Source organism: Panulirus ornatus, chromosome 63 (genome assembly GCF_036320965.1).
Source record: "Panulirus ornatus isolate Po-2019 chromosome 63, ASM3632096v1, whole genome shotgun sequence".
Taxonomy (NCBI): Eukaryota; Metazoa; Arthropoda; class Malacostraca; order Decapoda; family Palinuridae; genus Panulirus; species Panulirus ornatus.
The window spans coordinates 7,489,225-7,504,255 of record NC_092286.1 but is presented as its reverse complement, the minus strand read 5'-3'; the positions used below and the strand labels follow the sequence as shown (position 1 = coordinate 7,504,255).

At 43.2% G+C, this 15,031-nt stretch overlaps 1 protein-coding gene across 8 annotated transcripts in view; it reads left to right on the top strand.

Moving 5' to 3' along the window:
* Syt7 (Synaptotagmin 7) overlaps window positions 1-15,031 on the top strand; it is a 586,302-nt gene that overhangs the window by 531,074 nt on the left and 40,197 nt on the right. For 7 of the 8 annotated variants that reach the window (XM_071656733.1, XM_071656732.1, XM_071656731.1 and 4 more), the window contains one exon: window positions 12,066-12,206. In XM_071656733.1, coding sequence (XP_071512834.1) covers window positions 12,066-12,206 — 141 coding nt within the window. The remainder of the gene's footprint in view (window positions 1-12,065; window positions 12,207-15,031) is intronic. The other variant, XM_071656729.1, reaches the window with a different exon arrangement.

Sequence of the window (15,031 nt, the reverse complement as noted above, 5' to 3'; positions counted from 1 at the left end):
AGGCAAAACCTCCCAATGACCTGTCAATATTGTGTTATGTGAGGAGTGTAGTGTGTTGCTGGCCTTACATAGGTATGTGTGTGTGTGTGTGTGAGATAACCATTTGTATGTTGCAGGTAGAGAGTTTTACATTCATGTTCCCCGCCTCGTAACCTTGTATGTATGTGCCATGTCTTTACTCATGTGTACACACACACACACACACACACACACGCCTGCGTACGTGTGTGTGTCTGGATGTGTTTTCCTGTATGAATATGGCCCACATGGATGGTCACGAACGAAAAGATAAACATAAATAACCTTATCTTTTGCCTACGAAGTTCTTATCATGGCCACAAGAAAGCATATCTCGGCTACGAGAAATCTTATCGTAGGTGCGAGATGAGAGATGGTCTCACCAGAGAGGTCACAGCTGATAAGAGATAAGACCTTATCTAACCCCCATTGTTAGGAGGACCTTACCAGTATCTTAATCTACACCTGTTTGATGTATGGCTCTTGTAATTGTATCTTTTTTTTATCTTTACAGATAATTATCTCAAACACTACCTTTTTCTTTCACAGGGTAGGCTTTCTTATCTTTACGTGTTGGATCTCCTTTTAAGAATACCATTGGGTTTTTTTTTCTTTTCTCCGTTGTCACAGACGAACGCCTGCAGAAATACAGACAGACAATATATCTCTTTAGGTGCAGGATTTGCCTAATCCAAAGTTATTTCACTTTTTTTTTCTCCTAGTTTCACTTATTATGTCCCAAAGTCGTTATCTTTCTATATATGTATGTATATATACGTATACTTTCAGGTGTTTTGTCTTGTCCACTTTTCTGATGATAATGACCACCTAATCTCATTTTTTTCTAATGCTTAAAAATATATTTCTTTTTCCAGATGTGTAGGTTGTGTGACAGTATGATGATGATGTGGTGTGTGTGTGTGTGTGTGTGTGTGTGTTTGTCGTAATCATATGTATCTGTCGTGTTCCTTTGTCGGGTGTGTTTGTGCGTTTCGACTGTGTCTTTATGTTTCTCCAGTGTGTTTCGTTTCTCCTGTTTTTGTTGCTGTTTCGTTCCCCCTGTTTTTGTTGCTGTTTCGTTCCCCTTGTTTTTGTTGCTGTTTCGTTCCCCTTGTTTTTGTTGCTGTTTCGTTTCCCCTGTTTTTGTTGCTGTTTCGTTCCCCTTGTTTTTGTTGCTGTTTCGTTCCCCTTGTTTTTGTTGCTGTTTCGCGTCCCCTGTTTTTGTTGCTGTTTCGTTTCCCTTGTCTTTGTTGCTGTCATTTTTTTTCTTTGTTGACATGGATGTTTTTAGGTGTATGTGTCGTTAAGTGTCGACCAGTGTGTTTGTTTGTTTGTTTGCTATTTAGTGTATTTGCTTTTGTGTAGTGTGTTCGTTTGTGTCTTGGAATACTTGTTGGTCTTCTGTGTCTTTGTTATTTTCCGGTGTGTTTGTTGTTGTTCAGTGTGTGTTTGTTGTCCTGTGTGTTTCATACGTGTTATTCAGTGTATTAGTTGTTATTTGTGTGTGTGTGTGTGTGTGTGTGTGTTCTTATACGTTTGTTCTTGTTAAGTGTGTTTGTTGTTGTTCTTGTTTAGTGTTTTTCTTGTTGTCCAATGTTTTTGTTGACTGTCTGACGTGTTTGTTGTATTTGGTGTGTCCAGTGTGTTTGTTCTCTAGTTTATTTGTCGTTGCCTAGTGCGTTTGTTGATGTTTGGTGTGTCTAATGTTGTTTTGGTGTGTTTGTCATTTGTTTGTTACGCTGGTTCCTTGTTCTGTTTCTATGTTTTGATGACGCTTTATCTTTCTTTTTGTTACCCCTGTTTGTTTATTTGTTTGTTTGTGTGTGTGTGTGTGTGTGTGTGTGTGTGTGTGTGTGTGTGTGTGTTCCAGTGCGACTGTTTAAGTGATGCGTCTGTTGTCTCGTGTGTGTGTGTGTGGGAGTGACTTTGTGAAGAACATGGTTAGCCAGACAGTGGATTAAGGGTTGATTGCTTATTACACACACACACACACACACACCTGGACACAGTTACCAAGAGGTAACCAGGCACACAATTACCCTGGAAGAAAGCTAATATTTAGGTTCATATTTAGAGAAACTGTGATGAGTTTTTGCCTTAGTTCCATGTGTGTGTTTCCACAGGTCATCTAGTGCTTTTACTAACCATGGAAGAGCAATTAGTTGTAATGATTAGATTTAGTCATGCCAAGCCTTAGTGTTTTTTAGGATCGTAATTGTCATTTAGTCAGCTTGCTGACTTGTGTTATCCTATTTGGTTTAATTTTCATTTTTGTTGTTTTATATTTGGCTAACATTAAGATGATCATGTGTCATTTACTTTACTGCCTTTTAGTTACCATGCTATTAGGAATTTTAATTATTATAATTCTTTTTGGGTAAATTTTCTCTTTAATAAGAATCGCAGACATATTTTTTCTTCCTAGTAAGGCCTATATATATTTGTTTTTCTTTTTTTCTCTTACTGTTCTTTTGTAAACTGGCCCATGATTTTGCACCTGGCCAGGTGATAAGCCCTTCCTAGCCAGGGAAGTAATGCCAGGCGTAGGATGTATGTGTATGTCAGGTTATAATGCCTAATCAACGGTCTCTTTTCGTCCATGACTCTACCTCCGCCGTGTCTCTCTCGCCAACAGTAAGTCCTTCGCTGAGGGGGCAATGCCTCTTGCCACCTATCTTGTGTACAGCTCGGATTATTTTCTTTCCAAAGTTTTTTACATTGTTTGTTATTTCCAGACAGTTTTTACTTTTGACACTTTCCCTAGACTTTAAAACACCTTTGGTTTTTCGTAGCTACGTATGCATCGTGCATTTGGCAGCCGCTACTGCTAGTAGTAGCCAAGTCTTACTTGATTATTTCGGAATCTTAAGTTGGCAACATGCGTATTTATGACTCCAGTAATAAATTAGTTGTAGTTTAGACATTTTTCCAAAGCAATGTAGTGAATATTGTAGCCATGCATACGTACTGCTAGTAGGACCAAGGCCCGCACCTTATATTTTTTTTTTTGTGGCAGCACTTGACACCTACACCCATCACGTTCTAAAATGCAAAAATAAATATCTAGTACAGATATTCATTTTCGAAAATGTAGCGGTAATTAGAGCACTTGATTTAAACCACAAAATTCATAGATTAGAATGAAATATATAAATGCATTTTTGAGTATAGAGAGCTACATTTTCGAAAGTTCAATTACTTACTAAGCATTTTCGAACGCACCCATATGTAAACATTCCCAGATATCGGAAGTAAAGACACGAGTTCCTCCCCCGGCAAGTGGTCTCCACGCCCGCCAGCATTGTAGTCTGTAGTCGCCTTATGAAGCAAATTTTTTATAACCCCCTCGGCCAGCCGTGTCACGATCTACTGACACAAATGACGATGATTATTAGTGCTTTTAAATCTTAAACCCCAGTCATTGTTTCATTAGGGTGTGTACCTTGTGATATAATATTTCTAACACTTTTAAGTCCTGTCGAGAATGAGAGATGATGATGTCGACAGGAAAGTAATCGCAGGACCAGGAACAAAGCCATTGCCAACTGCTTAACCGCTTCCTGAAGCTTATTTGTTGGATATCTACAGCGGATGTCTAAGCTTACGTGATTTTTTTGACATTACATTTCCCCCCAAAGTCGAGTTTCAAAGAGGATCATATTCTTGGAGAGTATAATTCTCTTGGAAACTGATTCCACAAGGGAGTCGTTTTGCTAATGTCACTGTGATTCTCGGCTGGCTCCTCTTGCTGAAGCTGTCTTCCCGAGTGTGAGTCCACATCTGATCATATGGGACTTCAGGGGACCGTAGCTTTCAGCCCAGCTCACCTGAAAGGATTTTGAGGTGTCATCAACTTGGCCGAACTTGGCGGTACGATCCTAGAGCCTAACCCACGACGTTACTACCTTTGTGGGTATGATGGTGTAATCTATGACATGACCTTTGAGGGTCAGGTCATAGGTCATCATTATATCCAGAAGTAAGTAGTATCTTCGTACTCAAGGGTCGTACCGTCTTGCTTAACGGTTGGGTTATCAGACATATAATTCGGAGTAATAGCCTTGTCAGTTTTATGACTCTTCATCATAGACATTTAAGCGCAGATTGATTTTTGGAAGCTCCTCTAGCCTTGACCAGGTGAGTTGGACATGGAATATGGTTCTTGTGGAAGTTCATGTCAGGACAAACACCACACTTCGATTACTATTTTTCCCCTGTAAATATATATATAAAACTTTTTTGCCATAAGATTTTGAATTATTTGTGTGTTGGTAGTTTGATGTGAGTTTAAAGTTATTTAAACTTTTATTCATATATATATATATATATATATATATATATATATATATATATATATATATATATATATATATATATGACTAAACCCCTCAGGATGAAACATTAAAGAAATAACCATATCCAAATGATTACCGCCACGTAGACGTAATCTATCATGGTTCTCCACCGCTGTCCTTCACCACCCTGCCTGCTTGAATGCCTGCCACCCTTTCTGCCTGTCTACCAACTAACCACCCAGCCTGCCAACCATCCAACCTAACCCAGCCTGCCAACCAACGACCCTCTCTGCCTAACCATCCTACCCACTGACCACACTAACCAGCTTGTCACTGTGTAGACCCGACCCTTCCTTCTCCCAGCCTGCCATCACGTAGAGCCTGCTTTACGTACTAGCCATCCAGCTAGCCTGCCCACCCTCCCATATCACTAACCTGCTACTCGGCCACCAGTACATTTATCCTCCCAGCCTAATTCCAGACCTACCAGCGTAATCATCATCCCCCACAGCCTCACGAGCCCCCACACCCTAACGCAACTCCCCTCCTCGCTTGTTTACCGGTCACGCCGTCTCTTCTCCATCCCCATACACCATCATTGAGACAGGCTTCCCCTCACTCCTTGCCTCATCTTTTCCATCATCCTTTTACCCGATAACTCTTTTTATTTCATGTACTCCAGGCTAGGTTTTTACTCTCCTGCAGTACTGCCGTAATTGTTCGACAGTAGGCTTAAGCTCTCGTCTGGGATCGTGGAGCTCCAAGCCTAGCAAACTTTGTTGACTCGCTCTTGTCTTTTTTCGATTTCCCGTGTCCTCTCCCCGCTCCTATTTGATTGTGTCCTCTGTGTGTTTCCCGAGTTTCTACTCTTTTTCTTAACTGGCTGTCCATGTTCTTCCATATTGCTATTCCATAACTTGGCGAATTTCGCCCGATTTTTTCTCTCGTTTCGTGTCCTCACGATTCAAGGCGTGGGGTCTCGGGAGAACCTATCTGACGGTGGTGTGACGTGGGTTAGGAACTCTTGCCTACCGAAGGGGTTCTTCGCGTGCTGCAGAGGCAGGTAACAGCTGCCCCACCCAAGGTAAAACTCGCACCAGAAACTGTTCTTACATAGTTCACATATACTACGTAGACCCAGCAGGTGCTGTTGCCGATAGGAACTAAGTGAAAATTTTATGATGTTATCGGAAATCGTGAAAACCTGTGGAGATTAATCGTGTCTCAGGTGAATTGATAGAAAAGTAAACTATAATCACATAGTTGTATACCAGATCTGTTCTTGATTTACAGGAATTATCGTGAGTACTAAAGACACTCGTCTTTTTCTTTTACTAGTCATCGTTTTATACGCTTCCCCAGAAATGGTGTATCCCAAATTATTCTATATTCGTGTAAATACGAAAGCCATTTTGATGGTATATCTGTTATTGGCGACACAGTACAGCAAAACAATTCGCCGGAAGAGAACACAAATAGAAACATTTGTATTGAATCATAACAACACATTTATATCTGAATGGGAGAGGAAAGATTTTAATTGCAGGTCTGGGGTTCACGTATTCATTGGGTCGCTATTACTAACATTTCTCGGCTATTTGGCCGTAGCAAATACGTTTATATATAATGAAACTTTGCTGCGGTGATTATGCGAAAACTAAAACGCATAATAGTTCGCGTGCAGAGTGGGGGCGGCAGGATAGCTGCATAGGATGTGATAAATGCCATTTCTCACTCGCTGATATCACAGGAAGAATGAGTTCACGAAATTGTCGTCGCATCAGATCACAAGCGTGCAACGTAGATCGCTCCCTCTGCCTTCTATGTGTTATGGTGGGGCGTCTTGCAGCGGTGAGGGGGGGGGGGGGGGTAGCCACGGTGATTAACTGTAAAGGCTCTTTCTATATCATTAAAGGAGTGGCTTAGGGTGAAGACCATTCCCACACGTGGATTAATCTAGACAAGCCTTTGATGGTCCGGCTCACCTCGCGGTCTTGCATGGACCTAGAGAAATCCCAGTATCCAGCTCCCCTTCACGTCTCCTCACGTCTCGCCTACGCCTCGTCTCCTACACACACACACACACACACACACACACACACACACACACACACACACATACACACATACACACTCACAGCCACATATCTGCCTATATCCAATAAAGTTATATCATTATTTACACACGTAGCAGTAAAGATAAGCTGCGTATATACAAAGTTAACACACACACGTTCACACACACACAAACACACACACACGCTCACACACAGGCGCGCGCGCGCACACACGCACCGTACGCCAGGGAATTGATCTCCTTCATCAAGATGCTGACGAGAGCAGAGGCAGACACGTCAGTCGTAAGGGACGAACGGATCCCCTCACTACGACGAGGACGAGGCTTGCCCTTCCTCCCCCTCGATGAACTTTGGAATGAAGAAATTAGGGAAATTAAGTGGCTTTAATTGTATCACCTCGTCGCCACTCTGCATGTCATTATAGGTGAGGATTGTACGCGGTTAACATGGAAGGAAGCGTCACTCCACCATCCTTGATAATCTTGAAATACGCTGAAGAGGTTGGGTGCGTTACAGAGGTTAGTTATTATCAAACGCGTAATTTAAAGTGCGTAAGGCTCGGCCGTGAGCCAGACTATGATTTGTTGCTGATTTCCGGGTATGAGAACGCACTCCAGTACGTATAGGTGAAAACGCACTCAGCTACATAGAGGTTGAAAGAAGACACTTCTGAAATGAATTTAGGTGCTATCGATCCTCCTAATATATATATATATATATATATATATATATATATATATATATATATATATATATATATATATGTATATCTTTCTTTCAAACTATTCGCCATTTCCCGCATTAGCAAGGTAGCGTTAAGAACAGAGGACTGGGCCTCTGAGGGAATATATATATATATATATATATATATATATATATATATATATATATATATACAGCCGTCTTCCTTGATTATATTTTCAGTTCAACTCGTTTTCTACACTACCTTAGATTCCTGTAGGGGAACTTGCTAGAAACTACGAGGCTTTCATATGTTCCTATGTCCTTTCCTCACTATGAAACTCTCTTTCGGGTCAGCTCTTGTCTATGGCACCGCTCAGAGCTGTCAGTATGTGTGTCGGTGTGTGTGTGTGTGTGTGTATGTGTGGCCTGCATTGCCTCAGCTGGCTGCTATCTAAGTCTGTCTGTCTGTGTGTCTGTGAGTCCCGTTTGTTGTCCCTGTGTTCATCTGTTGCCTCTATGGCGGTGTCCCTCTTCCCAAACCCCTTTTCTCTGTGATATGTTGTATGTCATCCGCTCCTTGCCCACTCTTCTCCTCTGATCACCTTCCTCGATACGTAAGGAAAGTAGAATTTTTTATTTCGCGTGTTAATCCACAATCTTTCATCCCATGTCTCATTTAAAAATCTCTCTTTCCTTCGTCCTCAGGCTGTATCGTCGAACCTGTTCTACACAATCATGTTCTCTAGATCTTGTTCAGTTATATGTCATTTGTTGTTACTTTTCCTCATTACGTTTCTCGGTGACACTTTATAATTAATCTGTTGAAGACCTTTGGTAATGTTTTGTCCTTCTCCTTCTTCCTACTTCATTCATCCGGCTCTTACGATTCTAGCGTTCTGTGGGGGGGTGTTCCTCTCTCTCTCTCTCTCTCTCTCTCTCTCTCTCTCTCTCTCTCTCTCTCTCTCTCTCTCTCTCTCTCTCCCCCAGCAGCATGATTCTCTCCACCACAAACATTCACCACCACCGCCACCAACGCCGTCACCACAATCTGCAATCTTACGATCTTTTTTTTACTCACAATTTCTGTCATGCTTCACAACTGCCATTCACCACCTCGTCACCACCTCTGTATTTTGGGCCATCCCACAGCCCCAGTGTGGCCCCATCCCCACCACAACCCAGGGACCTCCTTCACCACAACCTCTACTCCACCGTAACGTCTGGACCGTCACCACAAGCCTTGCATCACCGCCACAACCTAAGTACTACGATCGCAACCCCAGCTTCACCACTGCCACAAACCCCAGCACCAGCCCCACAACCCCAGCACCAGCACTACCACAACCCCATCAGCAGCACCACCACCACCATAACCTCTGCACCAGCCCCACAACCCCTGCACTACCACCACCACAACCCTTGCACCACCCTTCACAACCACATGCACTACCACAACCACAAACCTGCACCACCCTTTACAACCCTTGCACCACTCTCCATAACCCTTGCACCACCACCCACAACCCTCATAACCTCTCGCACTCTCCTGCAATTGCATGGTACTCATGAAACAAAGTTGTTTGTTTATATTGATGTAGTTCTTTGGGGTTGTTGACGGCATGAAGGTTGTAGGATATGATTGGTTGTATGTGATCACGTGACTCGTTGTCTCTTTAATCCCCACCATTGATGGAGTTCTATGTATGGGGCTCCCGTATGTGGAGGCATTCCTTGTGGAGACTGTAGTCTATATGTGGAGTCTCCATACGTGATGTTTTCTGCATGTGTGGAGCCATCATATGTGAAACCTGAATGTGTGGATGCTCCACATGTAGCCCATCCATGTGTGGTGTCGTCTCCATGTGTGGAGTCTTCATATCTGACCCCTCCATGTGTGGAGTTGACGTGTATATGATGTGAGCCCCATGTATGATGCCTTCATATGTATGCCCTACATGTGTGGTGTGTGGCCTCCATATGTATGCCCTACATGTGTGGTGTTGCCTCCATATATATGCCCTACTTATGTGGTGTAGCCTCCATATGTATGCCCTACATATGTGGTTTAGCCTCCATATATATGCCCTACATGTGTGGTTTAGCCTCCATATATATGCCCTACATGTGTGGTTGCCCCGTACTTTGCTCCTCCATGTTTGACTCCAAACAATTGTGCCTGTATTAAGTCATGTTCTGGAATCCTTTTCAAGTATTACGTTGTGTTGATGGGTACTTTTCCATTCCTTTTTATGATATATGTATAAATCTAGCCGTAAATGCTCTACTTATATTTCAAAATCTTTGTAAAACTGTACATGTTCACTGTAAACACAGTTTCCCCCTCTGATCCTCTTTTACATGCTTCCTTTGTACTTTTTTTTTTTCAAAGAAAATGGAAAATATATCATGTAAGGCAAATGTCTTAATTTCACAGTAAGTTTTCAAGCTGATTCATCAATTTTTTTTGTCATTGTAATGATAAATTGTTTCCCCCCTTTTTTTTTTTTACTTCCATTCACATTTTTTTTTTTTACATGTTTTAAGAAGTGTATTGTTGCCGTACCCTCGTCAAGGAAGTGGGGGAGGAGGGTTGGGGTTGGGATTGACCCGCAGTCCAGCACGACGGTACGACCCTTAAATACGTCGTACTGTACCGTCCTCATGGGTCGTGTTTGAGGGTTCGTACCGTTGTTGTCCTCGGAGGGTTAACGCATCTGTAGGCAACGAGTGCCCGAGCATTGCGTTTCGAACGACCTCAGTGTCGTTATACGCTACGTTGTAAATGACAGCGTAGGTCTCTTTGAACTATCGTCATAGGTCTGGCCAACCAGGAATCTTGACCATGTACTCAGCCACGGGGGAGATTAACTTACCTTCACAGTACACAAAAGTTTATATAAACACGCATTAGTTTGTGTGTGTGTATATATATATATATATATATATATATATATATATATATATATATATATATATATATATATATATTATTATCACTAACGTAGACTAGACCCTTGCGTTGTTCCCCACATCAAAAAATCCATTCCGTCGTCTTCTTTAACCCCGGGATGAACGCATGATCACTCACTGCTTACAGGACAGTGAGACAGTGAATTTAGGCTTGAGTAGCACCACTCCACAAAGTACTAGTGTGTATATATATATATATAGCCACATATCACTGCGAAACCAGTAGCACTAGGGTAGTGAATACACTGCCAATTCCAGAATGTATAAAAAAGAAAGACTTACTTTAGAGTACGCTGCACCAAGGAGGGGGTGTTTTTGATTAGCATATCATACCCCCCCTTTTGTATGACCTCACCAGTATTCTAGGTTCGTTACGATGCACAACTGCACGATTTGATAAGTTAAGGTCACTTGTCTTTACAGACCAGTGTGTGTGGGACACTGGGGGAGCAAGCATTGTGATGCCCACAAGGTTTAGGGGGGGTGCCATTTTACGTAGGCGGTCAGGCTTGGGGGGAAGTCACCACGAGGACTTAATAATAAGGTCATAAAGACCATTAGTGTACTTAGGGAGGGAGGGAGGGAGGAAGAAGAGCAAGGATGGAGGAGGAAAGGGTGGGTGAGGGAAGGACTAATGATTGAGAAGGGAGGAGAGGATGGATGGAGTAAAGTGGAGTGGCTGGTGTGAAATGGGTTGTGGATGATGGACGAGTAGACAGAGAGACCCAGTGAGTAACAGGTGGGCGAGAGAGAGTCAAGTGTGGATGGACAGAGAGAGAGAGAGAGAGAGAGAGAGAGAGAGAGAGAGAGAGAGAGAGAGAGACTACTAGGGATAGACAGACAGTAAGGGGGAGACAACGAGAAAGATAATCTTAGAAACAGACGGGCAGAGAGTCGAAGTCGGGGAGAGAGACGGTCAAGGGGCAGATAGTCAGCCAGGGGAGAGCAACGGTCAGTGGGGAGATAGATAGCCAGGGTAGAGAGAGACGGTCATGGGAGAGAGAGAGATGATAGCCAAGGTAGAGAGAGACAGTCATGGAAGAGAGAGAGATGATAGCCAAGGTAGAGAAAGATAGTCATGGGAGAGATAATAGCCATGGTAGAGAGAGATAGTCATGGGAGAGAGAGATAACAGCGAAGGGAGAGAGATAGTTTGAGTAGAAGCAGATGACCTCCTCCTCCTCCTCCTCCTCCACCTCCTCGTCCTCCACAGAGACCGATATAATTGCACGTCAGTCGTGATGGGTTCGCCCACTCCCCCCCCCCACACTGCTTCAGAGTCCAATTAAACCCCCCGACCTGGGTCGGGTTTTTTTTTTTTTTCCCCTTTCACTCCTGCCCTACATTAGTGATAATCATGACTGATCCAGTGAGAACAGGATGGCTTCAAGCTCTCCTCCTCCTCCTCTCACAATAGCGTTTCACTCACTGGCTGGTAGAATCAAACATTGAACCATAAACTTTGTCGAACAAAAAGAGAGAAAAGTGGGTGGGTTTTTTTTTTTTCTTTCACCACATTACAAAATAATCGTTGGGACTTTTCATTTGAGAGAAGGTAAAAAAAAAAAAGAAAATTAAAAAAAATCAAGAATAAGTCATTAACTGAACTTTGACCTGAGTTCTGTCATGGAGGCGTCTCTGGGGAGATGTAGATGGTTTAGCCACAGATGGTACATATGGAAGTAAGGTGGTGGCTGTGAGGGGTCTTGTACTCCAGCATACGAGACGAGGTCCAGGAGCCCCTGAACCCCAGGCGGGTTGGTAACAATGGACTCGCCGGCACTGCCTCCCATTTTCTGTGGGTAAATCAGTCTACTTCTCCTCTCGCAGGCCTTTGAATTATATATACTCGCCAGGGGTTCTTCCATTCTGTTATATCCTCCTTGACTTCCTCTATTGATACACTCACTCACTCATCCCAGCTGGTGGAACAGGTGGTGTGTGTGTGTGTGTGTACTCCACCCGCCTCCAGCTGGTCCTGTGTAGAACAGAGGTTGACTCTATCTTTCGTCCCCGACAGATGGCGTTCTTCCAGAACCGGTCGCTGAGCCTGGTGGACATGTACATCGACACCTCAGAACCCACCGAGAATGTGGGCCAGATCCAGTTTTCAATGGAGTACAACTTCAACGAGATGACACTCATCCTAAGGATCATGCAGGTGAGAGAGAGAGAGAGAGAGAGAGAGAGAGAGAGAGAGAGAGAGAGAGAGAGAGAGAGAGAGAGAGAGAATGTTTGTGTGTGTGTGTGTATATGTGTGTATGTATGTGTGTATGTGTGTTTATAGTGAGGGAATGATTCTTTGCTTAACCACGTCTCTGCCCTTAAGTCTCAGCGATGATAGTTCAGGTGAATGCCACCAAGGAGGTGGTACCAAATACAGTACACTGGCTGCAGAACACGTAACCCGCCCGCTCCACGTTTTCTGTGCGTCCCTTTCCCAGTTTTCCATTTCGCCCGACTTTACTCGCCCCTAATACACCGCGACAGTACGATTGGATTCGACTCTTTTGTCAATGTGATTTATGTTCCGTCGCTGTTGTAAAACGGGATTAAATGATGTATTCCCGGTGGCGGCTGCTGGTGGTGGTGGCTCGTCTGTCGATACTGTATACTGGGAATGATAGATGCGTTGGGCGAAGGTACGTTGGTAGATAGATAGGTAGGTAGATAGATGTATAGAACCTGATCTCCCCCGACGAGACTTGAGTACCTGCCAACATACACGCGTACGCCAAAAGTCATTTCTATTGTGGGATTATGTGTTCTCAGAAGACTTCCTTTCTTCTTGTCTCTTGAAAGCTCTTCTGTGACTGGGGTTGGTGATTGTTGTTGTTGTTGTTGTTGTTGTTGTAGTTGTTGATGATGATGATACTTCGGCTTAGAATGATACGTTGGGGGGGAAAAAAAGAGAGATGATTTGCTCTCGGTATGTGAGTGAGCCTTGCTTATTATCGCTTTTGCCTGCGAATTATGTCGAGGGATAAACAATCCGCTTTGAGAGTATAGCAGGGTAACATCGGGGATAGATAGATAGATAGATAGATAGATAGATGAATAGATAGATAGATGGATGGATAGTTTTATTCTCAGAGGTCAAGGGTCATGGATTCGACAGTCGTAGTTGGGTCGTCTCGCGGGGGTCACAGGCCAACCAGGGTAGGTCACCGATTGTTTGGGTAGTTCACGCGTCACAACACAGCCAGTTAAGGTCAGGTGGTCTTTTTTCTTACGGTCATTGTTTCGTGTTGTGGTTCGAACCATTCCAGGTGGAGATGTGATCCTTGGAAACCTTTAAATTCTAACAGTAATTACTAAAGTAGAAAGCCTTCGTCAGGCATTAGACGTCTTGAAAACACATCGATGAAACAAAGGTCTTCAAAAGACGACATTGTGAATCTCCTGATCACAATGTGTGTTTATATCCAAGCATGAAAACATCTTTCGCTGCTTCATAGTCCTGCATTGTGAAGCATTTGGCTTTTCTCGATCTGCATCAGATGAACAGAATTAATCCCTCCTTTATAACCAGCGTAGCTCGATATTTAGGAGACGCTGCCTCTAGAGTCCCGAGGAAAAAGAAATCTTTGCTTCGACTTACTTCAGAACGAGAGAAAGAAAAACAAAAATGCAGTGCTTTCTTCGAAGCTGCTTCGAAGTTCTGTCTCTTGAATGAGACTTCTTTCTTCTCTTCGGGTATTATTCTTGTTTGTATAATACGTCCTTTTTAGGGGGAGATAATGGCCGAGACTTCCGTAGCACATTTAGCTTACCTGAGGGCACAGTGGGGTGCGGGGTGAGTATCCTGGGGGGAGGAGGACACGACTTGGGCTTTAAGGAACCCCAGGTGGAAGGGCGTCCTCTGGCCGTGCTTCTGAAGGGTGTCGGTCCTCGTCTCTACTGTAACTCCGAGGAGAGCACCACCAGGTAATGGACTTCTGGGGTTCTTACGCGAGTTTTCGAGTGTCATTTGTTTTTTCTTTCCTCTTTTTCTATTTTCTTTTTTTTGTCATCCACTTTGTATTCTCCCAGGAGTGTGTGATGGAGGGGGAGCTGGGCTTGGGGGGCTTAGAGGGGGGTAGAGAGAGAGAGAGAGAGAGAGAGAGAGAGAGAGAGAGAGAGAGAGAGAGAGAGTTGGAAAGGAGGGGTTAAGAGGATAGAGATGGAGAGGGAAGGAGAGAAAGACGAGGAGGTAAAGAAGAGGGAAGGGAAGATTGTAAATGGACAATCTCCGGTGAGCCGAGGAGACATCTTCCTGGCTCGGAGGTTGCCACTCTGGTTGTTTTGCAACACTCCTCTGGCTGGTGTGGACGACGGCACGTGACCACCTCATGTTCCAGTGATTCAGAAACGAAGAAGAAAGATGAGAACACTGAGCCTACGAAGATGGAGAGAGATTGCCTCCCTCAAACATCCATTACCTAGTGGGTTTATTAGCTTTCGGTATGAGTGATGGAGAACAGTTGTCAAAATTACTGTAAATAGCATAGTTATACGTTAAGAAATGTACAGCTATTAATGTATAAGTGAAGTGATATCTTTGACGTATCTGGTGATTGTGGCATACGCAAATCCCCTTTATTTTCAAGTTGAAACAACAACAACAGAAAAAGATCTTTGATGGTTGCAGAAGCCAGCCAGTATGGTAGACGTGGTGTACAGTATATAGATAATGGTTGTTTCTTCTTTCCATTAATTGCATTTTGATATATGTTAAGAGTTATCACCTCCACCCTCGAGATAACCAAATTATATCTTTATTGTCATTTGATTCGAAAATAGACAAGAGTATTTTCATTCTTGCTTTATTGATTTATCGTTTTTCATTTTGTCTTTCAATTTTCAGTCTTTCAATTTGCGGTCTTTTCATTTTCAATCTTCGTCTTTTCTTTTCTCCTCTTTTTTTCTTTCCTTTTCTCTTCATAGCATTGTCCATTTGGCCTTGGATTCGTCTGGAGTTTACTTAGGCATTGTGCTTTCAGGAGC